The sequence below is a fragment of the Pogona vitticeps genome, chromosome 8, assembly GCF_051106095.1.
Source record: "Pogona vitticeps strain Pit_001003342236 chromosome 8, PviZW2.1, whole genome shotgun sequence".
NCBI classification, from domain to species: domain Eukaryota; kingdom Metazoa; phylum Chordata; class Lepidosauria; order Squamata; family Agamidae; genus Pogona; species Pogona vitticeps.
This window is the reverse complement of record NC_135790.1, coordinates 29,885,431-29,912,481: the sequence shown is the minus strand read 5'-3', so window position 1 is coordinate 29,912,481 and position 27,051 is coordinate 29,885,431. Positions and strand designations below refer to the sequence as shown.

The 27,051-nt window shown below is 58.4% G+C and overlaps 2 protein-coding genes across 2 annotated transcripts in view; both read left to right on the top strand.

Annotated features, from left to right (window-relative positions):
- The first annotated feature begins 390 nt into the window (after positions 1 to 390).
- ATP5MG (ATP synthase membrane subunit g) lies at positions 391 to 2,867 on the top strand. Its single transcript, XM_020794053.3, has 3 exons — positions 391 to 550; positions 1,747 to 1,907; positions 2,697 to 2,867. Exons 1-3 carry the CDS (start codon positions 487 to 489, stop codon positions 2,793 to 2,795), a joined length of 324 nt encoding a protein of 107 aa, XP_020649712.2. The 5' UTR covers positions 391 to 486; the 3' UTR covers positions 2,796 to 2,867.
- Positions 2,868 to 5,221: 2,354 nt separating this feature from the next.
- Positions 5,222 to 27,051, top strand: part of KMT2A (lysine methyltransferase 2A) — a 40,665-nt gene continuing 18,835 nt past the window's right edge. Inside the window, 17 exon segments of the mRNA XM_072979399.2 lie at positions 5,222 to 5,922; positions 15,348 to 15,420; positions 16,588 to 17,831; positions 17,833 to 19,251; positions 20,060 to 20,237; positions 20,475 to 20,709; positions 21,352 to 21,416; positions 21,598 to 21,987; positions 22,893 to 22,966; positions 23,335 to 23,535; positions 23,799 to 23,912; positions 24,250 to 24,396; positions 24,578 to 24,673; positions 24,987 to 25,107; positions 25,371 to 25,484; positions 25,910 to 26,094; positions 26,809 to 26,982. Of these exon segments, the coding sequence (XP_072835500.2) occupies positions 5,272 to 5,922; positions 15,348 to 15,420; positions 16,588 to 17,831; positions 17,833 to 19,251; positions 20,060 to 20,237; positions 20,475 to 20,709; positions 21,352 to 21,416; positions 21,598 to 21,987; positions 22,893 to 22,966; positions 23,335 to 23,535; positions 23,799 to 23,912; positions 24,250 to 24,396; positions 24,578 to 24,673; positions 24,987 to 25,107; positions 25,371 to 25,484; positions 25,910 to 26,094; positions 26,809 to 26,982 (5,481 nt within the window). The 5' untranslated portion in view covers positions 5,222 to 5,271.

Here is a 27,051-nt window from a genome sequence, read left to right as displayed (position 1 = left end):
CCGGGGGATCTTCCCCGCCTTCAAAAAGAGAATCAGAGCATCAAACATAACGCGGAAGTTCGGTCAGCGCGCAAAGGGTCCGTTACTCCCTTCCCTAGGAAACTCCGGGAGGAGTTGTGTTTCTGCGCATGCGCATTCTGTACCTGATCTGCCGCTGCTTTGAGACTGCGCATGCGTAAGAGGTAATAGAGTGGGTGACTATGCTAAATGCCTGCTGAGAAATCTGCCTCCTTCGCCTCTAAACCTCCCTTTCCACCTCGAAGAAGAGCAAGAGGACAGCCGTGCGGACGGTGCCCGAAGTGTGTTTTTTGGGGGGGGTAGGTTCCTGTGGGGCGCCAGGCTGTGTGGTCGGGTCAAGTGGTCAGGCGCGAGGCGGGCAGCCTCAGCGGGGTCCTAGGCGGCAGCGGCGGCGGCGGTGACCTTCAGGGGTCTTCGCTGCTTCGGCCGGTCTCTCCCTCTCGCCGTTGCTCCTTCTCCGTCGCGAGGATGGCGCAGGCCGCGCAGAGGATGGCCAAGGCCGTGATGACCAAGGGCCCCCCGCTCGTCTCCGGTGAGTGAGTGGCGGGAGCGTCGAGGCCCGCAGGCCGGCTCGGCGCCTTCTCCTCCCGCCCCGCGCCCTGCCTGCCCGCGGAGAGCTCGAGGGGAAGCCGGGCTGACCTTGGCCGCTGCCGCTTCCCTTCGGCCCCGTGTGCCGGCGAGGGAGGGAGGGCGGCCGGCCGGCCGGGGGAAGGCCCCACCGCCGAGGGGAGCCGCCCGAGGGAGGCCGCCGGTCGGTCGCGGTTCCTCTCCGGGGTGAGCAGGGATGGGGCCGAGCTCTCCTCTGGGGCTGCTGCCTTCGCTGGGCTTCCGAGGCGGGGCGGCGGCGGCGGCGGCGGCTCCAAGGAAGCCCCGTTCTCAGGCCGGCAGGCAGGCAGGCAGGCAGGCAGGCAGAGCCTTGCGGGAGCGGCCGGCCGCAACCTGCCATCCGCAGCCCGGCTCCCGTCGAGCCTTCGCTCCTGATCCACGAGGCTGGCAGGAGCGAAGCCAGAGCACGGTTCCGAGGAGCGCTCCGGCTGGGCCCCTTCCCCGGGAAAATAAGTTTGCCCTGGCCACCGAGTTCGCATCCCGCCTGGATGGCTGGAACCCGGCTCTACCTGGGGCTGCCTCCGGAAAGTGGCTGCCCAAGAGGGGTTCTTAACTGTATTCTTGTGCCTTAAACTAAATGTTTTGATTTTGGTTTTGTTTGCTCCTTTTTAGCATGGGTATATTAATCATCTTTAGCTTTAAATATTGCCTTAACTATAGCAAGATGTTGGAGCAGTCATCATCAATGACACTCAGCTTTGCTTTGCTTTAAATATCAATGCCACTGTCTCCCCCAATATTTTGTTTTTTAATTTTGCACTCAGCTGAATGCTGTGAGTTAAGATACGCTGTATAGGTGCCTAAATAGCTGTGTGGAAGGTTTGGGCAAAGCCAGATACTTCTTTGGTCTGATACACCAATACTTGGGAGTACAGGAGCTGGTAGTTTTGTAATCTCAGTTAATCAAGCCAGCCCTCACCGTGGAATGGACTACAGCCTTAAACAGTCATATTTCCAGACTGGTTCCAAGACTGAGAAGGACTTTCCCTTTGGCATAGATATTCTGGTGCAGTGTTGCCTGTTGCCACGTTTCTCCCCACATTTGGACATTGTGAGACCACAAATCAGGGTGACATAGGAATACCGCTTCTTCCTCTCTAACACGTTTCTTGCTTCTTCCAGCTTCTGTCGCTTACTCAAAGGTTCGTCTAGCCAATTTCTGGTACTATGCCAGAGTTGAGTTGGTCCCCCCAACTCCTGCTGAAATTCCCAAGGCTATTGACAGTATAAAAGCATTGGTGAAAAGCTTCCAGAGTGGACGCCTGGCACAGATCACAGTCAAGGTAACTTTACAGCCAGCAATGAAAACCACAGTTTATGCTTAGTATCTTATGCCTCTGAATGGTAGTCAGATTGTGTGTAAAAGTGAGTTTGTGGCATAGCCAACCCAAAGGCCTCCTGTTAGCATGAGCCTGAATACCCTCTTGATTTTTATGTTTTAACATGTGAACTGCCTACAGTAGTGCAGGCACTAATGGCGTGGCATATAAATTGAATAAATAATTTCTTGATGCTTCTGTGTGATAAAAGCAGACTTATAAATACCTCTTTAAACCACGTTCTGAGATGTGTGGTGAAAGGCCTGGTCTGCTGTATCTCCAGGATGAGGCATGGTGCCATCAGCAGTCATTGCTTGGCTTGCACGAGGGGTTCCCTGAAGTTCTTCTGTAAATCATCTGTCCACACACTTCCCGGGATGGAAAGCAGCCCTTCCAGAAGCAATGGAAGTGGCTGCACTGCCTGCGTCTTCATGCCTTTGTAAACATTCTGGCTGTTGTTTCGTGCCAAGCTGTACTTTTCTCACAGAAGCACCTGTCACTCACCTAGGATATTGGGAAGATCTGTGGCCACAATTTGGAACCCTTGCTTAACTGTTCACCTTTTCTCAGTCCAGCAGAAGGATGTGGATAGATGTCACAGAGCAGTTGGGAGTGTGGCATAGGAACACTTAAATGATTTGCCATCTTAAGGCTCCTGGGGTGTTGCCTGGGACTTACTGGAAGGATTTTTTTGTTTCAGGAATGGTCTTAGTAGAATGGCTGAAGTTTTGAATTCTGTTCCTTTTGTTTCAGGAAGCTCTGAGGAATGGCTTGGTGGCTACTGAGGTGCTGATGTGGTTTTACATCGGTGAGATCATAGGCAAACGTAAACTGATTGGATATAATGTCTGAAAGTCTTTTTTTTTCTTCCTTTTGTGTCATAATGGGGTCTTAATACTATTAAATTTCAGCATTGAGACTGAACTGTGGTAGTCTTTACTGGTAATGTTTGAGCCCGAGCAGAGCTGGATGGCAGCAGCTTGAACATTGTGCAAGAGCCCCGAAACAACCCCTCTGCACTTCCCAACCCCACCACGTTTTAATTGGCTGTTTCTAATCCCAAGTGGGATTCTCCTTGGAAGAGATTTTTTCAGCTGGTTTCTTTCTGGAGCCTGTATAAATGTCAAAGACAAAACCCAGGCAGTTCACTGTAGTACTGTAAGCACCATAGCTTTGCCTGGCCAGGATCCTTTCTTAATAACAAGTTATGGATAGGTGGTACTATTCCTTCCAATGTTCTGGAGCTTGAACACCCCATAGCAGTAGATTATTGCAAAGCAGAAACATATGGAGAAATTTGGGGGCACACTTTTCAGCCTAGAAGTGACATGGAGGAAACACAGGTGTCCGAGCTAATGTGAGAACCATTGAGTCATAAAATAATGGAGATAGAAAGGGCCCATAAGGCCATCAAGTCCAAACTTCAGTTCAGTGCAGGAATCCAAATTAAAGTCTAACTTTCTCTTGAATGCCTCCAGTGTTGGGGCACTCACCACCTCCTGAGGTCATGGGTTCCATTGTAATCAGTGAGCAAAATGGGAGAGATTAGTAAACCACTCCTCCTCCTGGTGGGGGAGGGTAACACCTTGGTGAGAGACCCTTCAATCAAAGTGTTGTTTTGGCATCTCAGCTGACCTAAGATTGCCTCCAAATTCTTCCTGAAGCCGTGGGGGGGGGGGGGAGCAGCCCAAAGTGCGCTCAATTGTTCTTGGCTGGGAAGAAAGTAACAGATGCCTTGTTTCCAGGAGCGAATGACAGCTTACACACCGTCTTGCAACAGCTATAAGGCAGGCCCTCCCTGGTGACGTCTGGGCACTTTTCCTGCTCTGCGTACATGTGGATGTGTGCCACCAGAGAAATAAGATGGGCTTATTTTCAGAGAAAGAGGAACCACAGCTGCATTCAGATCTCAGACCTGGGTGGTACTGTGCGCCCATTCAGCATATCCCAGGTGGCAGGCTGAGTGCAGACTCCTGGGGAGGGCTGGCCCCATTTTGGAAAAGGGCTGGATGAGAACGGCCATCTATCTAGCCGTCTTGAAGGCTGCAGCCTTGCTTGGCGAGGTCTTTTGCCTTTCTTCTTGCTCCCTAGGGTTTGCTTATTTATTTGTCTTATTTATAGGCTGCCTTTCATCCAATAAGGGGACTCAGGGGTTGCTCGGCATCTCACCAGGCAGGCAGAAGTGCTTCCATGGAAGTTAATACTGGTGGGCTGATGAGAAGCTTTGGCAAAGGGGGTGGGGCTGGACATGCTGGCCTCCAGAAAGCAGCGGAAATTGCACTGGAGCACAAGTTGCATCTTGCCATGGGGTGGAGGGGTTGCTGAGCATCTGCTTCTCACTTCAGCGGCCCAGAGAAGCCTCTAGCAGAGAGGGGAGGGGAGGTAGAGGTGCTTGGGCTCATCGATTGCTACTGTTTCTGTAAGCAGGCAGGCAGGCAGGCGGGAAAAGTGAATCTGATGGCGGGGGCTGGACGAGGATGTTGTGCTGCCTGTTCCTGAGCAGCAGCTTCCGACAGGCCGGATCGCACAAGGGCCCTGCCAGGGTTAGGAAGGAGGTGCCCGCTGCTTATCTGGCGCCTGCCACAAAGGGAGGAAGGGCCGGCGGCGAGCGGGCAAGTGCGGCCCTCGGGTTGCCACCATTCCTCGGCCTTGGTGCTGAGAGTTGCAGGTGCCAACCCTCCCTGCGCTCCAGCCCGGCTCGCTTTCCTTTTGCCCCAGCGGCCGGAGGGTGTCCTGGCCCCGGCCGGCCAGGGCGCTCCCGAGGCACCCGGGCAGCAGCGCTTCCTCCCTCGGAGGCAAGCAGCGGAGCGGTGGCGGCGGACGGGAGCCAAGGGCCCGGGTAGCCCGTGGCCGCCCCGCGCATCCGTCCCGCCAGAGCCGACCTGCCGCCCCTTTGGCTGGAGAGACACGGGGGGGGGCGGTCCACGCCCTCTGCGGGGAACGTGGGAGAAGCCTGGTCCGCGCCTCCGGCTGGCCCGCCTCCTCCTCCTCTTCCTCTTCCGCCGCTGCTGCCGGAGGGCAGGCGGAGCTTTTCCCGCGCCGGCGGCCACCGGCTCCCCCCATCCCTCGCCCGCCCCGCCCCGCCCCGCCCCCGCGCCTGCTCCCGCGGGTGGCTCCGGCGCTGCAGCCACCAGGGCGAGGAGGGGGAAGGAGGAGGAGGAGGAGGCTCCGCCCCCGCCGGGGCCCCGCGCCCTGCATTCCGGCGCCAGTTATGCCGGTCGGGGCGGGCGGGCGAGGCCTTATGCCGCTTGCGGGGCGGGCGCGCCGGGCCCGGGAAGCTGAATGGGCGCCGCGGTTTTGCCGGGCGGGAGCGGGCGCCTGGCGGCTCATGCGGGGCGCGGGGCGGCGCTCCGGCGGGGCCCGGGAAGCTGGATGGGCGGCCGGCGCGTGCAGCGCCCCTAGGGGGGGCGAGGGCGGCAGGCAGGTTCCCGGGCGCGGCCGGCCCCGCGCTTTGGCTCGTCGCCTGGCAGGAAAGATGGCGCACAGCGGTCGGTGGCGCTTCCCGGCCCGGCCCGGCAGCGGCGGGTGGGGCCGCCGCGGGCTCGGGGGCTGTCGCCTGAGGGTGCCGGCCGTGCGCAGCCTGCGCGGGGAGCCGCCGCCCCACGAGCGCCCGCCCGCCGCCGCCGCCGCCGCTGGGCCGGGGGGAGGAGGAGGAGGAGGAGGAGGGGGCGGCGGAGGGGCCGCGGCGGCGGCGGAGGGGGCGGCGGCGGCGGGAAGCGGAGGGGGCGGGACGGGCGGACCCTCCTCCTCCTCCTCCTCGGCCTCGCCCCTGCCTCAGCCCCATCATCCGCAGGCGGCGACCGCCCCGGTCCCGGGCCCGACCCCCGCCGCCGCCTCGGCCTCGGCCTCGGCCGCCTTCCCCTGCTCCGTGGCCGGGGTGGCGCCGGGCTTCGACGCGGCGCTCCAGGTCTCGGCCGCCATCGGCATCAACCTGCGCCGGTTCCGCGCGGCCTGCGGGGCTGAGGCGGGCAGCGGAGAGGTGAGCCGGCGCGCGGGGGGGGGAGGGAGGGGAGGGAGGGGCGCGCGCCCGGTGGGGGGGTCGGTCGGTCGGTCTGGCGGGGGCGCTCGTGCCCGCCTGCGCGGCGGGAGAGGGAGGGGGCGTGCCCGCGCTCGCGCCCGGCCGCACGCGAGCTGCCTGGGGGTTGTGTGTGTGTGTATGTGCGTGCGCGCGCGCGCGTGGGGAGGTTGCGCTTGCTTGCGCTTGCGTGGGGGGAGGGGGCGCCGCCGCCGCCTTCTCGCCCCCCCCCCGGCGCGCGCATCCCTCGCCCGGCGCGGGAAGGAGAGGCTGGCCGGCCGGCAGGCAGCGGAGCGAGCGAGCGAGCAGGCCGGCACGCCCCCTCGCCGCGCCTCCCCGGCTGGAGCGGTGCGCGGGGGGAGGGAGGGAGGGAGGGGGAGGGAGCCCCCCCACCGGCCGGCCGGCATCGCCCGCTCTCCTCTGGCCGCGCCCCCCCCGTTCCCTGCCTTGGTCGCCGCCGCGCTCGGGGGGGGGCGGGGGGGCAGCGCCCTGGTGCAAGAAAGTCCTCGCTCGGCAGCGCCGCCCCTCCTCGCCCCCCCCCCCCCGGCTGTCAGGGCTCCACTCCCGTGCCCGGAGTGCGGGTCTGCCCCCCCCACACCACCCCTTCCCCTTACGGGGAGCAGCAAGGCCAAAGCTCAGCGGGAGGAGGCCCCTTTTGACTGGATTCTGTCCCCCTCCCTTGGCATCCCTTCTTCAACCCCACCAAGATAGGGAGCCGAGGAGGAGGAGGAGGAGGAGGAGGAGGAGGAGGAGGAGGAGGAGGAGGAGGAGGAAGGCCACGTGCAGCCCCGAAGGACCCCCCCACACACATGCACACACCCACACGCTGAGTTGGGCTTGCTGGGTGAGGATCCTGGGTGCAACCGGAGTAATTGATGCCAGCCAGGGCTTGAGGGGTGCCAAGCAGGACCCTCTGGGTGAGAGCGCCCTTGCCCTGCCAGGAAGAAGTAACATAAAGTCCAACTGAGTCTTTAATGCTTTTAGATTCTGGCAGAAAGGGAGAGAACCATTTCTAGAATTAAAAAACAAAACCGAGGGCATGGAAGGTGGTATAGCTTTAGTTACCAGTTAAGGTGTTGGCTCTTTGCCACCCAGCGGCAGAGAAGTTGCGCCATCCACCCATGCAATGGCCTTGTCAGTATATTTAATTAATTCCCAGTTACGTTTTAAAGTGCAAATCAGAAGAAATACCAGCATTCTAGTCCAGAAGAGTGAGAGACAAGAAATTTGTCTCTCTGGGACCCGGCTTTCCTTCATTTTCAATAAAAAAAGAAAACTCTGATAGGTAACACACCGTATAGGGAACTTAACTCGACATATTAAAGTTTTAGTTTGAGCTTATTTCATATTAGACATAGTAAACAGCTAGATGGTCATTCTGTGGCCTCCAGCAGTTTCATTTATGGCTGGCAGTTGCCACGTCCCTGAGTTCTTGTTCGGGTCAGGGGGCTGGCTCAGCTGGTTGCCTTGTGCCCCCCCCCAACTTCTCTCACCTGTAATGATCTGGGTGGGCAGCATGGGGTGCTCCCCCTCTCATTCTGTGTTGCTCCATTTGTGAAGTGCACCCCTCCCCTCCCCTCCCACCCCATTTATTGCTTTGTGTGAGAAGGGAGGTCCAACTCCCCCAAGCCCCTTGTGTAGTGACAGAGGACCTTCCAAGGGTGACTGTGGCCTTTTTCTGGTATCAGGGTTTTGACACAGATCAAGGGTGGTGGTAGAGACATGCTGGAGCTGATTCCAGGGCCAGCACCATATCTGATGGTTGCTCTAGATGTCTCTTTTCTTGCCTGGTGAAAGTATGAATCATTCTCTTGGTGAGTGAGGAAAACCTAGAGGAGCCCCAAAGGAAAAAGCTTGGCACTAAAGTCAGCCCCCAATCCCTGTTCCCTCAATGGATTGGAGAGAGAGAGAGAGAGAGAGAGAGAGAGAGAGAGAGAGAGAGCCGTCCCTTTGACAGGGAGGGGAACTGGCTCCCTCGCTAGAGCCCGTGCTGTACTGTGAGCCTGGCAAAACCAATTTCAGACATTCAGGCTTTGCAGTGGGTGGGTGGGATTAATATGTCAAGAGGATGTGAAATTTTCCAGGTTTCCATTATTGTTAGTGTCACTCAAATTAAAGGATGCTTCGAGGCATCTGCTTGTAAGGAAAGGTGCTGCCTCTACCTGCAGATTGGGGGGGGGGGGGAGAGACACCCAGCTGTGTTCCTGACTTGAGGAAGGAGTGGGAGAGAACTACTGTGTGTAATTTAATGTCAAGGGAAAAACTGGTTGGTTGCCTTGCTGGTTGATTCAAAGTTAGACATAGTCCCCCCCCTTTTTTTGGGAGGGGGTTGGAGACCACAGCTTAGGAAGCTGATCTCTTCAGCTGCCCCTCGTTATATCTAAAGGATGTGCTGTCATCTGTTTGGAATCTCTTCCATTATTGACTATTTCTGTAAACTCAGGGTTCCTGAGGCAGGAACTGACCTAATGCAACCTGTTGCTCTTTACTCGCTTATCCCCTCCTTGAAGTCAGGGTCCCTTAGCTATAATAAGTAGCTGTCCTTTTGGTGTTAGGACTCTTTATCTCAGTGGAAACATTGTTGCATTGTATATTTGAGTACCTGCCCCTGTGTATGTTGTGTGTGCTGATACATGTACCCGTATGGGTAGGTATACATACTTAAAAGTGCTACTGTTTCAGTCCAAGTCGGTGTTCAGCATCTCATAGTAGTTGGAAGCTTTGGTGCTCAGTGGGGAGGAACAGCTTGTGTTTCCTAACTTGGTGGCCTTTGACATCTGCTGGCAATTGTAAATAGCAGTATTTGTGTCCAGCATAAAATTTAGGAGTCACTTGAAAGGACTCTTCCCCAAAAAACCCCAAGCACTTGCAGGCTAAAGAGCACATGGCTCTTCCAGAAATCATACGTCAAGATCAAAAACGCTGTGGGGGTGCCTGCTTTGCAGAGGGCTAGGGCGAGCATAATGCGTGTGTGGTTTTGTGTCCAACTAGCATCCTAGTTAACAACAGCTGTTCAAAAAGAAGCAAGTGGCACTGAGGGTCTGGCTCAGCCTGGCCCAGAAGCTCTGCCCCCTTTTTCCATTTGCTGCTGGGGATCTCACAGGAATCATGCCCTTGAATGCACCTGACAGCATGCAGAAACAGGAAATGGCATGTCACTGCCACACATGCTAACAGGAATGTGTGGTACCGCCACCTCTGTCAGCCCTCCCCTGTGGCCCAGCGCCAGCAGGTACGGCCCAGGGACTTCCCAGGAGGGGGAAATAGAGCCCACCTAGGAGCCTTGCGACATACTGGTTAAACTACAGTACTGCACTGAAGACTCTGCTCGCAACCTGAGTTTGACCTCGGGTTCAGGTAGCTGGCTCAAGGTTGACTCGGCCTTCCAGCCTTCCGAGGTTGGTAAATTGAGTACCCGGCTCACAGGGGGAGGGGACCATGTATAGTCTGCATGATTAAATTGTAAATGACCCAGAGAGTGCTTTAAGCACCATGGGGTGGTATATAAGCAGCATGCTCAACTTTATACCTTTAATGGATGACTAAATTAAAAATAAGTCAGCTAGCTTTAGACCCTCTCTAGTTTAGACTAGTAAAGGTGAAAGCTAATTATTTTTTTAAAAAATGTTAGTGGTCCAGTAACGAAGGTATCATCTGCGCTTGTTTTTCTAGGGGCACAGGACATAGGTAAGAGCCCCTTCTAGGGCTCCCTGCGTGATGGAGCGGACAGCAAGGAAATGCTTCTTTGCTGCTGCTGTGGTGCTTGCTCTTTGCTGAGATTGTTTTGGGTGAGAAGATGGCAATGCCTTCGGCCCCAGTGCATTTGGCTGAATGCTGCGCTAATAAGGTGGCCTTGAAATGGAGAGCAGTCTCTCTAGAACAGCTCTTTGCCCCCATGGGAGGGAGAACCTTCATCTTATTCAACATCAGGATGTGGGCAGGTTACATAGAGGGAAAAGGTCGGCCGCCTTCCAGTTGGGCTGCCCCCCTCTTGGCTGAGGAAGGATGCCAGCAGAGTCGGGGTGGGTGGAGGGGATCGTGAAGGCTTCCTGGCAGGTGGGCTGCGTCCTCCTCTGTAAACACGAGACAGTGACGTTGAGGACGTGAGCTTTGGGTCCCACCATCCTGAATAATTGTTGTTGCCCAGCTTTTATTTCTTCAGTTTGGCAGAAAGTATTTTAGTGGGTTGGCTTCCATGCCTAAAGTAACTGTTTGGAATTTTTCTCAAGGAGATAGGGGAGATTGGCTTGATAGATTGAATGATGCTGGGAATTAGATGGAGAACGTCTTTGTGGTGGGTCCTGCTGATCATAGGGATGAGACCTGTTTCATGGCGCATCCCTCCCTCCTGGGTGACTGAAGGATCTCAGGCAGCGGTTTAGGAGGAAGGGAGCACCCGTGCCTTTTGCCCTGCGGACCCTGACTTGCCAACGTGTTAAGCTTCAAAGAGAGGTCATCTGGGGTTTTTGGGTTGGGTCTCATCAGTGCCCAGAGAACACCCAGGCCTGTCTGTGTCTTACTTCAGCTAACTCTGAAGACAAGGTAGGTGTTCAGAACATGATGCAGGGATGGATTTGGGTGTAGGATGACAGGTTGGAGCACAGACCAGACAAGGAGAGCTCCCGTTAGCCGCTAAGGGCAGACTAACACTGGAGTAGAACCTGCACTCAGTTGAGTTGCATTCTTTTTAAAGATGAGGCTTGCCGCTTGGGAGCCCTCACAGATTATTGTTGAGTTTTTTGCTGTGGCCGTGAATGCCGTCGCCCCCAGCTTTGACTATTCAGTTGAAGGTGGATCTAGACACGTGCGTTGATCATTTTCTTACTACAGTGTTACAGTATCATCTGCACGGGTTGTTCTTGAAAAGTGTACAGAATGTTGCAACCAAATTACTTTCCATGTGCTTTACAGACATTAGTGGAATATTCTTTTATCCTACATTCCTGGGCCTAATTCGAGGTGCTGATGCTTACTTCTGAAGTCTTAAATGTCTTGGGCCTGAAATATTTAATTAGTTTTCTCCCTAGAAATGTGTTTGTGGGTTGCAGTAGCAGTGGAAGTCCAGTTGTTAGTCAGGGGACATACATACATACAATACATACATGGCCGGCCGGCCAGCATGGTTGATTGGCATCTGAATCGATACATTTCTGAAATAACTGGCCCATTTGCATCCTAGTCTTTCCCTCCTATTCTCTCTGGATTCTCCTGTGTTCTGGTGAGGCAGAGAAGGCGGCCGGCAGGCAAGGAGGAACAATTATGGGAGCAGAGGCACTGAAACGCCCCTTTGAAAAGAGAGGTTGTAAGGTTGCCAGGGAGCTGTCCAGCCAAGGCCTCTGGCCAGACAACTCCACTCCTGTGTTGGAGTGCTCATTCACTCCTCGTCTTTGATTGGAGTAGGGGATGGGGGGGGGCCCTGATATTAGATCAGTTGTGGTTTGGGGTCCCAGCTGTGGCTCGCTGACACCTTTGCTGCTGGCAGTGACAGTGGAAAACGTTGGGATTCCCTGATTAGAAAGAAAAAAAGAAAGAGTAAGTAAGAAAGAAAAGCTGCATGCAAAAGGAAGGGGCTCTGCTGCCATTTGCCTGTGACCTCCTTCTCCCCCCCCCCCCCAAGATTTCTGCATCTACCCCTTCTTTGTCTGTATCTCTGTTCGTTGAACCACCTTAGGGGTTGTGTTTCATCTTCTGAAGTGGGACGGCTGTTGAAGCAGGGCTTCCATAGATCCCCTGCACCACATATGTCCTTAGCCAGCCCAAGGGAGCGATCCTGCCCTCCCCTTGCAGGCAGAGAGAGAGCGGCCTGCTGCCTTTAGCTGGCCTTTGGGAGGACCTGGGAAACAGCCCAAGGTGTTACTTCTACTTACCTGTATGCATGTTTTCAGACCATTCGTCAGGGAAAGGCTTGCTGGCGGCAGAGCTTCTCCTCTTGCGGCCCCAGGAAAGAGGGCAGTGTCAGGGGAGTTGAAGTAAGAGAGCCCCCACCCCACCCCTCCAGTTTCCAAGCTCCTGGGACTGGAGCCTGGATGAGCGGCTCGGTTGGAGCTGTCCACTGCCTGAACTACTAGGGAGAGGCAGCCCCAGGCCCTAGACACGGAGGGGTCTCTTCCAGAAGGGATCTCTCTTGAGAGGAAAAGCTGCTTGCTGGCTCCAGCCTCTGCTGGCTGCTCTCACGTTTGCCTTACCTGGTGGCTCCAGGTTGTGTTTGTGCTCCTCCGTTCTAGCTGTAAGAAAAGACAGCTTGGGGCCAGAGGCAGCAGAGGCAGGAGGGGCCCAGGGACAGGCCTCTGACTGCAGAGCCTCAGAGGACTCCGAGGCCAGGTGGCCTTTGTGAGCGCAGGTGGTGTTCCAGGGTTTGCTAGGAAGACCAAGGCCTGGAGGTGCTATGGGGGGGGGGCGGGAGGGGGGTGTAGGGAAAGCAAGGCGGTCTGGCAAGACTTGGGCTAATATTTTTTTAGGCCAAGAGGTAGGGGGCCCTGACATCTGGAGCTGGGGATCCTCCTACCTGCCCCGTTGCTTGTACCTCTCTCTGCTTTGCCTGGGAGAGAGACCTCACAATAGCCAAGGGATGGTTGCAGAGATGCAGCAACCATTTCAGGTGGACAGCGAGGGGGGGAGGGTTTTTTTTGGAGTGTTCAGGGGACCGAGAGTCTTTGGTCAAGAGGAGCTGGCATCCCTGGGAGTCTGCTTCTCTCCCTCCAGGACCGCCCTGTCCAGGACCATTGGCTTTCTAGGCAGGGAGAGAGGTCTTGGGAGAAGGGAAGCATTCGGTGCTGGGTCAGCGTCTCGACCTTTCAGCCTCCTTGTCTGGGGGCTTTTCTTTCCCCTCACGGGAGCTAGCTAAAAAGGCCAACCGTGTGCTTTTCAGAGCAGTCTCGGTTGAGGCTCGCCAGTTGCACCCCCTGCCAGCTTTGTAGAGCTGCCTGCCTCAAGCCCTCCTCAACCAGAGCATTGTTTACTTCTTGCAGGGAGCCCCACGTGTCCAAGGGGAGTGGCTGGCAGAGGAGCCATGACGAGGCAGCAGCAGCAGCAGCAGCAGCGGCTGCTTTCTGCAGTGCTGTGTGCAAAGCCAGCCTGCCAGCGATGCCCAGCTTCCGCAGTGCCCCTTTGCTGCTGCTGCTGCTGCTGCTGCTCTCGGCCAGCCGAGTTGCAGGGGCTGGTGGGGCCAAGCTGATGGCTCAGGAGGTTGGCGGCATTCACAGATATGGGCCCCCTTGTTCTTCTGAGGGGGTGGTGGTGCATATACCCCACTCCCTCCCTCCCCTCCCTCCCCTCCTCTTCCACAGGGACAGGAGAGGCTGGTGGATGATGTGATGCTAAACAACCAGCAGGCTCTCTTCTTTCTCCAGCAGGCAGAAAGAAGAAGGGTAGCCGTTCTTCAGCACAGTTTTTCTAGCCCTGGAACTCTTCAGGAATTGGCTGGGACCAGAATTGAGAGGGAACCTGCATTGTGGCCTTTCCTCCAATTAACAGTCCTTCCTAAATCTAACCCACCCAGCTCAGTGTCTGTGTCTGTGTGTGTGCGTGTGCGTGCGTGCAGACGCATCTGCAGATGTGTTCAGAACGCCCTTCCATCTCCCACCTCTTGCTGTGGTGGGCTGAGCCGCATTCCCGGGAGAGAGACCAGCCGTCGGAGTGCAGGAAGCCAAAGGCCGCTGCAGTGGATGTCGTTGGGGCTGCTTGGGTCCTTCCTAAGGGGTGCCAGTGAAAAGGGAGCCTTCTGCCGCCCTGCTCACCACTTGTGTCCCTGCAGTCAGCTGTGCCAGTCAGTCCCAGGCTCCCTGGCTCTCCAGAGCTGGCAGAAGCTACAGCGCCCGGCGCTCTGCGCCAGGGCCTCCTTCCTACCCCAGTGGCGGCTATCAGGCCAGCTGTCTTCTTTCCATGGATTGCATGGCCGTTGGCTGCAAAAAAGCCCCCGCATGGTGGGGAATCTTCTGTGCCCGATGTCGGATGGTTCCATTCTGCTCCTGCCCACCCCTACCCCCTCTGCCAGAAGGGAGGGTGCCTTGGCCGATCTTCTCTCTGTCGGTCGGTGAAGCTTGCACCCTGCAGGTAAGAGCAAGCCTGACGATGGCGGTTGGCGGGTGAGAAGGTGGCGGTGCAGGGTGTCCTCCTATGGACGGCCCTCTCTTTTTCCTGCATGTTGGTGGTTCATTCTGATGGAGGCCACCAAAGGCACGGCACCTCCATGGCAGGAGGGCAGAATCCACCCCCTGCCATGATTGCCCAGCCCCAGCAGGTCTCTGGGTGCTGCTGCCTCTCCCATAGAACTCTCCTCCGTACCCCACTTAGAAGAGCCAAGCTGAATGCCCCAGAGCGTCTGAGAAAGCGGGTGAACGGAGGGGCTGCCCTTGTCCCCTCCCTGCAGGCACCGTCTGTGCAGAAGAGGGGCAGTGCCCTTTTAGCATCCCATGGATCTGGATCTAGCTGGTCCTCTGCCCTGCCCTGCCTTGCCCCAGATGCAGCTGCTGAGTAAAAGCTCTCAGAGAGCAGGAGCGCAACACCCTGCCTTTTGCCCTGCGGTTATGAGAGGTGCTCTGTTTTGAATGTGGAGGATCTGTGTGGCCGGGTGAGCTAAGCACCTCTGGAAATAGGTGATGGGGTGATGATGGGTGGATCTGCTAGGTCCTTGCCTGGTCTTTTTCTACAGAGAGAGAGAGAGAGAGAGAGAGAGAGAGAGGAGAAAGAAGCTGAACAAATTCTGTGACTGCTTTGTTTTATGCTGAACCTACAGACTCCATCTTGCCTTGGGTGCTGTCTGCCTTCAAGAGCATCTGGTCTGGCTCTTTGCCTCCCCCCCCCCCCCCCGCGCGTGGCCCCAGTTTGATGCCATCAGTGGCTGAAGAAAAGGGAGGGGGGACTTGGAAGCTTGTCTTCTGTGCAACTCTTGTGCTGATGTAGCGAAGGTGTTAACATAGCTCAGAATTGTGTTCACTACTCATGGATCTCGTGGCTGTTGTTTTTCCTTTTCTTATTGCAGGCTATTCCCTTTTTCCATGAATTGCTCTGCCTGTTTTTTTAGGTTGCACCTGTTGCCACATCTCATGGCACTGAATATCCTCAGGAAGTTTGGGGCTGCGTGGAACAGCTCTTCTTTTGGGCTGTCCCAGAGCAGACTCCTCCTGGGTGTCCCCCACCCCCACCCCCATATACTCTTTTGTTGTGGGCCAGTGACCGTCAAATGGCATTTCTCCTCCAAGACCTTAACGGCTGTCTCAGGGTGGGTCCGGGTTCTGCATGCGCGCAGCATGTTGGGCTTGTTGCTAGTTTCCTTCTACCTCCACTTACTTGGGAGGAGATGTGGGCACTTCTGCAAATTCCCTAAAGTCTGCCTTGCGGTTTTCTCGGACATTTTCACTTCAGGTAGTTTTGCTGTTTGTTTTTTGCAGGATGAGCAGTTCCTTGGCTTTGGATCCGATGATGATGAGGCCAAAGGCCGGAGTCCTGCCAAGTCTCCCACAGGTATCTATCGTTTGATGCTCATGGGAGGTGGGGAGAGGGGAGGGGGTGGCCTGAAGGATGTGCTGGGTGTGCTACAAAGCAGGAGGCGCAGCCGGAGGCACCACTTTCCTGTTGCCAGCAGGAGATGCCCTCTGGTGGGATCGTGACAATGCTCTCCAAGTAAAGACCGCTACATGCTTTGGTTGTTTTTGGGGTGGGTGGGTAGGGAATGGGATACAAATTCCTGGAAAGGTGGGGGTCAGGGTTGTCTTAGCTGCCAAGAGCATCCTGATTCTCTAGGTGGCAATGCTGGCCAGGGAGCTTGCTTGCCTGCTGAAGGGCTCCTTGAGTTCCTGGAGCGGGCAAAGGGAGAGGGGCATGCAGGCCACGGAGGGACACGCTCAGCTTCTCCCTGGTTTTTTGGCTTAATCCCAGCTTCATGGCTGAAGCTCCTTGCACCTGTCCTTTCTGTGGCCAAATTAGCCCCTGAGGCAGATGTGCGTCCCTCACCTCCCCGTCTCCCCCAGTTCCTTTGTTGGCTCTGGACATGAGCAGCAGGCAGAAACAGAGTCATGTGAATCCACTGTTGGTTTGAGTCATCTTGGATGCTGTCCTTGTTCTCTGTTTCTGAAAAGAATGCAAGAAAGTGACTGGCTGATCTGTCGAACATTTACAGCGATTCTGAAAATCTTGGAGAAACGTTTGGTCTTTTACTGTCAGTCACCTGGATTGGAACGGCTCCTACTACAGAAAAGGCGTGCTGCTCTGCAGCATGCATGTCTTCTTTCAGCCCACTCATGGAAAGCTCAATCGCCGGTTTTTCTCCTGCGTGGCCTACAGAGGCAGACGCTTACCAGCATCTTGCAGAGATCTGTTTCTGCAGGATAGAGAAAGCCTTAGCACTCTGCTCAGTGACCAGAACAGCTGCATAAGATGAGGAATTGGGACTTGCACTGTCTTGCGTCCTTTTCTATCCGTGTCCTTTTTCCTCTTCCACGTCATGTTTTCTCAGATGATAGCCCTGTTGGAGCAGACACTGACTTGTTTTTATTGATCTGCAGTCCACTTCAGGAACATTACCAAATGAAAGGTGTATATTTTGGGAGGGGAGAAGAGAGAAATTGCAGAATAAAGAAACAAGTGAGTAATAGACCTGTTCCCTTCTTTTTCCTTCCCTTGTTGTTTTAGGCAAGACTAGCACGCGCAAACCTCGTGGGAGACCTCGAAACAGCTCAGACCGAAGTTCAGTTGCACTTTCAGAATCCTTGCCACTGGATTCCTCTTCCAGCAAACCAGAAGCTTCATCCATGGAAAAAGTAAAGAAGAAAGACCTGAAAAGTGGAGAGAAGCGGCGGGGGAGGCCCCCTGCACTGAGCACTGTGAAGTTCAAGGTCAGCCACAAAGAGGGCCTTCAAGATGTGCAGAAATCGGGCAAGGAGGAAAAGGAGAATATCAAGAAAATTCGGCGGGCTCCATCCGCCGCATTTCAGCATGCTGCCAAAATCAAACTGAGAGCAGGCAAAATCTCCCCGCTGAAGTCTCAGTTCAAGGCAGGAAAGCTCCAAATTGGGAGGAAGGGAGTCCAGATGGTGCGCAGGAGAGGAAGGCCTCCCTCCTCTGACCGAGCCTTGAAGGCAGCCCCCAACATCATGGCGAGTTCTCAGCTGGACAAAGCCCAGAGGGTTCGGAAGGAGAAGGAGGGGGCAGTCGCCCTTCCCAAGGAGGAAAAGCCCCTGGTCGTCCGGCAGAGCCCCCGCAGGCCGGTGAGGATCCTCCCCTCCTCCAAGAGGACGGATGCCACCATTGCACGGCAGCTGCTGCAGCGGGCGAAGAAAGGGGCCCAGAAGAAGATGGAGCAAGAGGCGGCCAAGCTCCAGGGGCAGAAAGGCCGGACTCAGCTGAAGAACATCCGGCAGTTCATCATGCCTGTGGTGAGTGCCATCTCCTCGCGGATCATCAAGACCCCCAAGCGCTTCATTGAAGACGAGGATTACGACCCGCCCATCAAAGTGGCCCGCCTGGAGTCCACCCCCGTCAGCGCCAGCTCCTGCGAGTCCAGCGAGAAGTCCAGCGGGGCCTCCCAGCACTCCTCCCAGGCATCTTCTGACTCCTCGCGCTCCAGCAGCCCAAGCGTCGACACCTCCACGGATTCCCAGGCCCTGTCAGAGGAGTGCGCCGGTGTCCCAGAGGTCCGCCCTGCGCGGCCCGTTTCCCCGCCCCCGGAGAGCGAGGGCGCCGAGAGGAACAGGAGGAGGAGGACGGAGAGAGGTTTTGTGCCGAAAGCTGCCAAGAAGCTGCCCGGCCTCCAGAGCGCGCCGCAGCCGCAGCCCCCCTCTTCCTCCTCCTCCTCCTCCCCTCCCCCACCCCTCCTCACCCCTCCCCCACCCCTCCAGCCGGCAGGCGGCCTCTCCGAGCACGCCCCTTGGCTGATGCCCCCCCACTATCCCGCTGGCCTCGCCCTTCCTGCCCTCCTCGGCCGCCCCCGCCCTGGAGAAGCGCAAGTCCATCCTGCGGGAGCCCACCTTCCGCTGGACCTCCCTCAAGCACTCGCGGTCCGAGCCCCAGTACTTCTCCTCCGCCAAATACGCCAAAGAGGGCCTGATCCGCAAGCCCGTCTTTGACAACTTCCGCCCTCCGCCTCTGACCCCGGAGGATGTCGGCTTCGCCTCCCGCTTCTCTGCCCCCGGATCCTCCGCTGTGCCCGCCCGCCTCTTCTCCCCGCTCCCCTCCGGGACAAGGTTTGACTTGCACAAGAGGAGCCCCCTCCTTCGAGCCGCCAGGTTCACCCCCAGCGAGGCCCACTCCCGCATCTTCGAATCGGTCACACTGCCTTCCTCCGTGGGCCGCAGCGCGTCCGGCAGCACGGTGGTGGCCGCCTCCTCGCGGAAGCGGCGAAGGAGAGTCTTCAGCCCCATTCGGTCCGAACCCCGGTCTCCTTCGCACTCGATGCGGACGAGGAGCGGGAGGCTCAGCGCCGCCTCCGATTTGTCCACGCCGACGCCGCTGTCTCCGGTCTCTTCCTCGCCCACCAGCGTCTCTGCGGGTTCTCGTGCCGCCAGTGCCTTAAACGCCACCTTCCCCTTCCCGACCCGTTCCTTGTCCCCGCCGGGGGAAGCCTCGGAGAAGAGCCAGAGGCTGAGGAAGCCAGCAAGCGCGCCGGCTGAGCCTTTCACCTCCGGGGACCCCGCTCCCCTCTTCCCCTGGTTCACCCCGAGCCCCCAGGCCGAGAGAGGCAAGAACAGAGACAGAGCGGCCGAGGAGCCCTCCAAGGAGAAGGAGGGCGAGAAAGGTCCGGAGCGAGAGAAAGGCCGGGAGAGGGACCGAGAGCGGGAGAAAGAAAACAAGCATGAGTCCAGGAAGGAGAAGCGGAAGAAGGCGGCGCCGGAGGTCCAGGGGGGCCCAGCGTTGTTCCCCTTGGCTCGGGTCGCTAAAGGAAAGTCCGTTGCCCATGAGGAGGTCGCCGTGTCCTCCTCTTCGGCTAAAAAACCAACAGGTCGGAAAAAGTCCCTGGCGGCCCTTCCCACGGCAGACACGCCGGCGGCGGTTCTGGGAGCTTCAGCACCAGCCATCCTTAAGAACAAGCTGCCTAAGAAGGGCCGAGGGGCCCTCGAGAAGTCTGGCCTGGAACTCGGGCTGGCTGCTCCGGCTGTGGAAAAGGAAGATGCCTTGCGTTTCCCGGCCGCCTCTGTTGGCATCGTGAAGCATTCCTCCATCAGCTCAGTGCTGGCTCATGCAGACAAACTTCCAATGGCGGACAAGCGGGTGGCAAGTCTCCTGAAGAAAGCCAAGGCCCAGCTCTACAAAATTGAGAAGAGCAAGTCCCTCAAGCAGGTGGACCAGCCCAAAGGACAGGTATGTCTCCCCGAAGGGGCCTCGGAAAAGACCTGGCCCTGGAGGGAAGGGGGCGAGGACGGCCGGAAGCAGCGCCCCCACCCCACTCGGGCAAGGTTCTAGCCGGCGGGAAAGAAGGGAAGGGGAGCCTTTTTGGCGTCCACAGCCTGGGAGGTGGCCCAAAGGGAGCCAGAAAGTGAGTTGGGGGCTGCCAGCGCAGAGCAGTCTGAGAACGATCGCCTCTCGGGAGCTCCCCAGCCCTGGGGTGAAGCTTCTGGTGGCCTGTTCTATCCTGTGGGACCCTCCATCTCAAAGGGACAGAGCCATCCCTCCCATCCTCTGGAAATGCTGGAGGGGGGGGGTTTCCTTCTGGCACGGCTGCTTTTGTTTAGCCTCACGTTCTGGTCTCTTGCTTGTCCCTCCCCCTCAAGATGCCCCCCCTGGGATGTGTGTGTGTTATACCCAGGGGTTAGTAGAAACTGCAAGGGTCACAGCTTTGGGTGGATGCTTCGTTACTCGCAAGGTGCTTGGCCAACAGTTTTCTGCAGTTCTGTAGGTAGCTGGATCATCCAAGCAGAAGTTGTGTTATTTAAACACACTCAAGCACCAAAACAAAAAAGCACCACAACCTAGCCACAGTTCAGGAGAGGGGAAATGATAGTTTCTGCGCTGGTGTCCTACGAAAGTGGTTTGACCGAAGGGGGGGGGGGCTGGAGGAGGCTCCGAAAGGGGTTTGAGCCTCTCCCTCCAGAGTGGCGGCTGGGCTCCGCGTGCCCCCCTAGTCTGTCTTCTTCGCTGCATCTGTCCTCTTGCCCCCTTGGCCCTATAGTGTCAGGAGAGCGATTCCTCAGAGACGTCAGTGCGAGGGCCGCGCATAAAGCACGTCTGCAGAAGGGCCGCCGTCGCCCTGGGCCGCAAGAGAGCCGTCTTCCCAGACGACCTGCCCACCCTGAGCGCCCTGCCCTGGGAAGAGCGGGAGAAGATTCTGTCTTCCATGGGGAATGATGGTAAGAGCTGGAAGGCGTGCAGGGCCTGGGGGTCCTCCTCCTCCTCTCTTTCCTCCCCCCCCCCCAGGCCCCCGGGTGCCTTTGAGCGCCTTCGTACCATCAGAGCCTGCCGGGGGAAACCGTTGCACTGGTCGGACACAGGCCAGGTTGGCCCCACAGCAAGACTGTTCTGTTGGCCACGTCCCGGCGGTCTCCTTGGCCGACTGGCAAATTGACGGCTGGCCTTGGGTTTGACAGACAAGTCCTCCGTTGCCGGGTCCGAGGATGCCGAGCCCCTGGCACCTCCCACCAAGCCCGTGAAGCCGGTGACCAGGAACAAGGCCCCCCAGGAGCCCCCAGTGAAGAAGGGCCGGCGATCGAGGCGCTGCGGGCAATGCCCGGGCTGCCAGGTCCCCGAGGACTGCGGCGTCTGCACAAACTGTCTGGACAAGCCAAAGTTTGGTGGGCGGAACATCAAAAAGCAGTGCTGCAAGTAAGTGTGGTGTTTGCGCAGCTCTGCCCTCGCCTCCCTGTGGTTACGGGGCGTGGCATGAAGCCCCCAGCGTGGGACACCCCCCCCCCAGGGCGTGTGCCACCTGGGGTTGTTTACGGTGTAGACCTCTCTGCCTCTGGTGGAATATCCAGAATGGAAGGAATCAGTGGAGGGAGGTTTTGCGATGCTCAGGAAAAATCAGCTGAGGAATGCCAGATGGATGGGCAGTCTTGCTGAGGCTGGCCCTCCACCTTTCTCAGGCAGAGTTCCTGGGGGGGGGGGCAGGTGGTGATCATTCCTTCTCAGACAGTGCCTGGGAAAAGCGGGGTGGGAATGTCAGGGAGCTCTTCCTTCCTTCCCTCCCTCCCCTTAAAGCTTTGAACCTCTGCATGGCAGGTCCGTTCTTTTAATGCAGAAGTACGGTGGCGGACTGGCCTGGCCACTGGTGGGCCAAACGGATCAGAAAATGGCTTCACAGGGGACACCGATGTGGCTCAGCTTCCCCCTCGGGCTTTCCTTTCACGTTGAAGCCGTGCCTTCACCTGTTAGCCTTGTGGCCGAAGTGGGGGCGGGGGGGACAGCAAGCAGCTGACCATCTCCCCACCCCCCCACCCCACCCCCACCTCATTTGTTTCACTGCAGGATGAGGAAATGCCAGAATCTGCAGTGGATGCCATCCAAAGCCTATCTCCAGAAGCAAGCCAAAGGTCAGGGGGCTGCTCTGAAAGGGAGGAGGGAGGAGAGATGGGGCGGAGCGCGGGGGGGGGCGCTGCAGAGGTTGTGCCCCACAGGTGGCCTGGCCAGCTGCTAGCAGGCCTGTGCATCAGAGGTGCTGCCGTCTCCACTGGCTGTTTCCAGGTCGACCAGACCTGTCTCTTTGCTTTGCAGCCGTCAAGAAGAAGGAGAAGAAAACCAAGTTGGTGGAGAAGAAAGAGAGCCAGGCTGGGAAGAGCCCGGCAGAGCCTGCCCAGAAGGCCCCCACCCCTCAGCCCCTTCTGGTGAAAGAGAATCACGCCCCCAAAAGGGGCCCGGAAGCGGCCCGGAAGCCTAGCGAGGAGAAGGCGACCGAGGAGGGGGCCCCACTACTGCCCCCACTGCTGCCTCTCCCGGAGCCCAAGCAGGCCCCTCCCCCCACCGTTCGGAAAACCAGCAAGCAGCCCCCACCCCCCGCACAGGCGGGTTCGGGGCCCCTGCTGAGCTCAGGCCCACCAAAAAAGGACACTTCCAGAGTCGTCCCTGCGGAGCCCAAGAAAAAGGTGCCCCTGCCACCGGAAGCAGGTACGCCTGTGCTGTTCTGCCAAGGAGGGGCAGGGCAGGGCAGGGCAGGGCAGGGCAGGGCAGGGCAGGGCAGGGCAGGGCAGGGCAGGGAGCCCCCGTGGCGCTAGCTGGGAGGCGGTGGGATGGGCCGGAAGAGAGATAGACCCGAGAGCCTCCTTGGTCATGGCGTGGAGGAAGAAGGATGCTGGCGAGTGGCAGGGCCTCAGCGTGGCCTCTTGCCCTCCGTAACTCCTTGGCCACGTTGGTTTGTCTTTCACTCCCACCGACCCCCTCCCTGCTGTGGCCCCCACCGAGGGAGCATCAGTGGCTGGAGCCGAGGGAACCCCTGGCCCAGGCGTCCTTTCGGTGCTCTTTGAGAGGCAGAGAGAAAGGGGGTGGGGGTGCCCCCTGTGGCAGGCAGTCTCCCTTGGGCACCTGATGCCAAGGGGAGGGTGAGCAGAATGTCCTGGGCAGGGTTTCCGCGGAGGGGGGACAGACTGGGTCCAGCTTCCATCGAGAAGCCCCCGGGGTCCCACAAGGCCTTTGGAGGGAGAGGTGGCCTGGCTCTCTCCGCTGGTCCTGGGTGCAAGGCCAACCCCTTTGTGTGTTTGGCAATAAATGCCGGACAGGCGAACAGAAAGCATCAGAGGGAGGCTGCAGGGCCCCGCCACTTGCTCTGTGTCTACAGGAGGGGAGGGATGGTAGGGGACCCCAGAGGTCAGGCTTGGTTCTCCTTCGCCCGGATTGGCGGCCGGTCACGGTGGGTGTCCCAGGGGCTCCTCTGGACGCGAAGGCAGGGTAGTGCGCTGTCTTCTCTTTCTGCAGCAGTGTCTTCAGAAGCTGCTGTTTTCTGAAGGCCTGCAATTCCTCTTGACATCCAGAGGCGGCTCTCAGCTTGTAACCGAGCGTTCTTCTTTTCCTCCTAGCTCTTGAGCAAAGCAAGCCGAAGAAAATCGCTCCTCGTCCAAGTCCGCCCGTAAAGCAGAAGCCGAAAGAGAAGGTCAGGGGATCTCCTGCTTTGGCTTCAAGGGAGGGAGTGGGCGGGGGGGGCCCTTCTAGCCACGATGAAGGAGCCCTTGCAGAGACTCCTCTGTGGACCGACCCACCCCTGCGGTGGCTGTTGGGGGACGGACAGATGTTTGAAAAAGGTGGCTTGCCTGGGAATCGCCTCTGGCCCAGAGCTGGCCGGTGGTGTGTCTTGAGTATTTTAAGAAGAGGGAGTAAGTCATGGCGAAGCTCCCAGAGCGGTGTGTTTTTTGGTAGCAGCGAAGCAGCTGCGTGGCAAGAGTTGTGGCTCGGATTCAGCCTATGAACGTGCCACCACTGAAAATATGCTTAACCCTGGTTCTCTTTTTGGTCCCCGAGCAGCAGAGAGCCTGGGGTGTGGAAAGGGACCCATCTGGTGCTCTGCCTCTCCAGGAGAAGCCCCCTCCCGCCAGCAAGCCGGAGAGCATCTCGCTCAACTCGCTGAGCACTTCGTCCAGCGGCAGTGGCGGCGGCGGCGGCGGCAGCTCCTCTAGGCAGAAGCCCTTGACGGACGGCGTGCACAGGATCCGAGTAGACTTCAAGGTAATTGGGCAGCTTTAGAGGTTCCTGGTTGCCTTGGCAGAGGAACTGCAGCCAGCAGGCCAGGGATCATCCCGAGCGTCCCAAGGCTCCAGGCAGCAGAAATGGGCAACCAGGAGGCAGGCAGAGGGGGCTGTTGGTAGCCACCGGAGTGGGACCCCCAGGGTGGCTCTCCCTCCCCCCCCCCTTTCCTGCAACCAGTGCCCTGGCGGGGCCTGCCTGAGAGCTGCCCCTGTCTTCCCACGGCCTTTCCTTCTCCTTCCTAGGAGGACCGCGAGATCGAGCACGTCTGGGAGGTGGGTGGCCTGGGCATCCTGACCTCCATCCCGATCACGCCCAGGGTGGTCTGCTTCCTCTGCGCCAGCAGTGGGCACGTGGAGGTAAGGAGCTGGAGGAGGTTTGTGGGGGTTGGACACCGGGGGGGGCGGGGGGGGGCGTCCTCAGCAAACCCCCACCGGTCAGTCCCTTTGAAAGGTTGCTGGACGTGTTGCCCCTCCAAGCAGCAAAAGCAAGCTAAGGACTCCTGCCTGCAGTCGTTTCCGACTCCCTTGGGTGTCACCTAAGCCTGTCCGGCGCCTGATGCTCCCTGGGGGAGGGAGTGCGCTGGAGGGTCGAGGGGCTGGTAAGTGGATGGGGGGGGGGAGCCAGCTAGCCTGCCCCTGCCCAACGGGCTCTCTCTCCCTCCCTCCCTCCTTCCCTCCCTCTCTTTGCTTGCAGTTTGTGTACTGCCAGGTGTGCTGTGAGCCTTTCCACCGATTCTGTCTGGAGGACGGTGAGCGCCCCCTGGAGGACCAGCTGGAGAACTGGTGCTGCCGCCGCTGCAAGTTCTGCCACGTGTGTGGGAGGCAGCATCAGGCCACCAAGGTAGTCCGTCCAGCTGGCTGGCTGGCAGGGAGGGAGGGAGCATGCGTGGGGGGGCCTGTGGGGTGGGGTGGGGGGCGGCTTTGCTCTGGCTACACCACAATGGCTGTGGGTGGTTGAGGTCTGAAGCGCCAGGCGAGGGCTCAGGGTGAGCGTGGCCTCTGTTCCCTCTCCGTGTCCGTAGCAATTGCTCGAGTGTAACAAGTGCCGAAACAGCTACCACCCGGAGTGCCTGGGACCGAACTACCCAACCAAGCCAACCAAGAAGAAGAAGGTTTGGGTGAGTTCCCTTTTCTGGGCTCGGAGGAGTGGGGCGAGGGGGGGCGGGGAATTCTCCGTGGCTTGGCGTGGCTTTTCTTGAGACTGGCCTAGCCCAAGCAAGGAGTCCACCCACCGTGAACCACAGCACCGGTGTCTCCAGGAGACGTCTGGTCAATGAGGGGACGGAACGGGGGGGGGGTAGGGGCCCGAGGCTGGAGGTGTGTCTCCCTGGGTGAGCACGGGCGCCTTCTGGGGGAGCCTTGAGAGAGAAGGGGTTGGGCGGAAGTCCACAAGCGGGGAGGGACCCTCCGCCATGCCTTTCTGCCTTTCAGATCTGCACAAAGTGTGTTCGCTGCAAGAGTTGTGGGGCAACGACCCCAGGCAAAGGGTGGGACGCCCAGTGGTCTCACGACTTCTCTCTCTGCCACGACTGTGCCAAGCTCTTCGCTAAAGGTGCGTTGGGGAAACGCGGGGATGTGGAAGCTGCCACGTGCCAGAGCCTAGGACGGGCACGTGGCTGCTGCTCCATGAGCAGATGCGCAACGTGGGGTGGGGGTGTCGCCCGTTCAGTCGGCGGACCAACTGACCCATCAGTCAAGGGCAGAAGGGACCGGAAGCCACCCTTGCCCTTTGGGGGGGGGCTCTCCGGTTGGCCAGTTGCCCCCCCCCTTGGTGGGAGTGCTGATGGCCGGGTGGCTCCTGTGTTCGGCGTGCAGGGAACTTCTGCCCCTTGTGCGACAAGTGCTATGACGACGACGACTACGAGAGCAAGATGATGCAGTGCGGGAAGTGTGACCACTGGGTGCACTCGAAGTGTGAAAACCTCTCTGGTGAGGCGCCGGGCAAGCGAGGAAGAGGAGGGTGGCAGCGGCAGCTGCCGGCCAGAGGCTTACCCCAGAGATCCCCCTTGACCAGTTCCTCTGGGCAAGAGAACCGGATTGGGGTGGGAAGTCCCAGGAGGGGAACACGGGCAGGTTGCAACAGGAGAAGAGAGAAGCCTGGATGGGGGGCGGTCAGGTTTCCACTGCAGCTCAAGAGCCCTGTGCAGATCAACCCAGACCCCTAGCCGTTCTGACCATGCGTACATTTTCTGTGCCCCCTAGAGGTGTAAGCCCCTATGCCATCCCGAAGTTGACCCCTCTCGCTTGTCCTCCTGTGCCCTGAAACCTGCCCTTGCCCCACATCGGTCAACGTCCCTTATGGATATTCTGAACCTTCGCATTCCTGCTTTAACTCTGGCCGTTTCTCCCTTCAGACGAGATGTACGAGATCCTTTCCAACCTGCCTGAAAGCGTGGCTTACACCTGCATAAACTGCACAGAGCAGCATCCGGCCGAGTGGCGGCTGGCGTTGGAGAAGGAGCTGCAGCTTTCATTGAAGCAAGTTCTAGCCGCCCTGCTTAACTCGAGGACCACCAGCCACTTGCTGCGCTTCCGACAGGTGAGCCTTGCTCTTCACCTGCACCGAGCAGGTGTCTAGGTGCATCTGAATTCTGGCTGTGCTTTGGAAATCAAGCCATCTTCCATCTGTCTTGAAGAAAAGCACGGCTAGCAATAAATGGCCGGTTCTGGCAGAAGACAGTGGCCCCACGAGTGTCAGAGAGAGGGGCGTGGAGCAAAGAGTCACGCCGTAGCTGAGACAAAAAGAGTGGGATCCTGCACCCCCCTCCCAGGGGAAGCCAGGGCAGCACTGGAACCCTCGTGGCAACCACTGCCTGGCCTTTTCCCCCGGGCCTTCTGAGGAGCCAGGGACAGGACACAGAAGGAGCTTGCTTAGGTCCCGTGAACACAGGCCCCTGCCTTACTCCCAGAGGCCGATCGCTTCTGGCTTTATTCTCCTGATATTTTCCTTGCAAACCTCTTTCCTGTTCTCTACCTTTCCCGAAGTCTCCTCCTGCTGCACAAGGTGTCCGCAAGACACCTAAGGCAGGGCGGGGCAGGGGTCCCACGGGAAGAGAGGGGCTTTAGGGCTGGGCGCTTCTCTATCCCCAGCATCCACGCGAGGGAATGGACCTGGGGCCAGCTGTTGAGGTCAGATCTGGGCTGCCTTCCTCTGCCCTTGTTCCCCTGCACCTCCTTTGAGGTGCCTCCGGGGGGGGGGGGCATTGATGGGAGGCTGATCCGAGGCCCGCGGGGCTCTTTTCATCCATCGCAGGCAGCCAAGCCACCCGACTTAAACCCAGAGACGGAGGAGAGTCTCCCGTCCCGAAGTTCTCCAGAAGGCCCTGACCCGCCGGTGCTCACCGAAGTCAGCAAGCAGGAGGAGCCGCGGCCGCTGGATCTGGAGAGCGTGAAGAGGAAAATGGACCAAGGAGGCTACGCCTCTGTGGTAGGTCCCCACCTGAGCAGCCTCTCCTCCGCCGCTTCAAGGAGAGTTGCAGGTGGCCATTCCGCGGGT

Excerpts from the sequence above, each read along its gene's own strand:
- ATP5MG (XM_020794053.3), top strand. The coding sequence starts at position 487 with ATGGCGCAGGCCGCGCAGAGGATGGCCAAGGCCGTGATGACCAAGGGC. Across the intron at positions 551-1,746 it reads GGGCCCCCCGCTCGTCTCCG|CTTCTGTCGCTTACTCAAAG; the intron begins GTGAGTGAGTGG and ends TGCTTCTTCCAG. Across the intron at positions 1,908-2,696 it reads TGGCACAGATCACAGTCAAG|GAAGCTCTGAGGAATGGCTT; the intron begins GTAACTTTACAG and ends CTTTTGTTTCAG.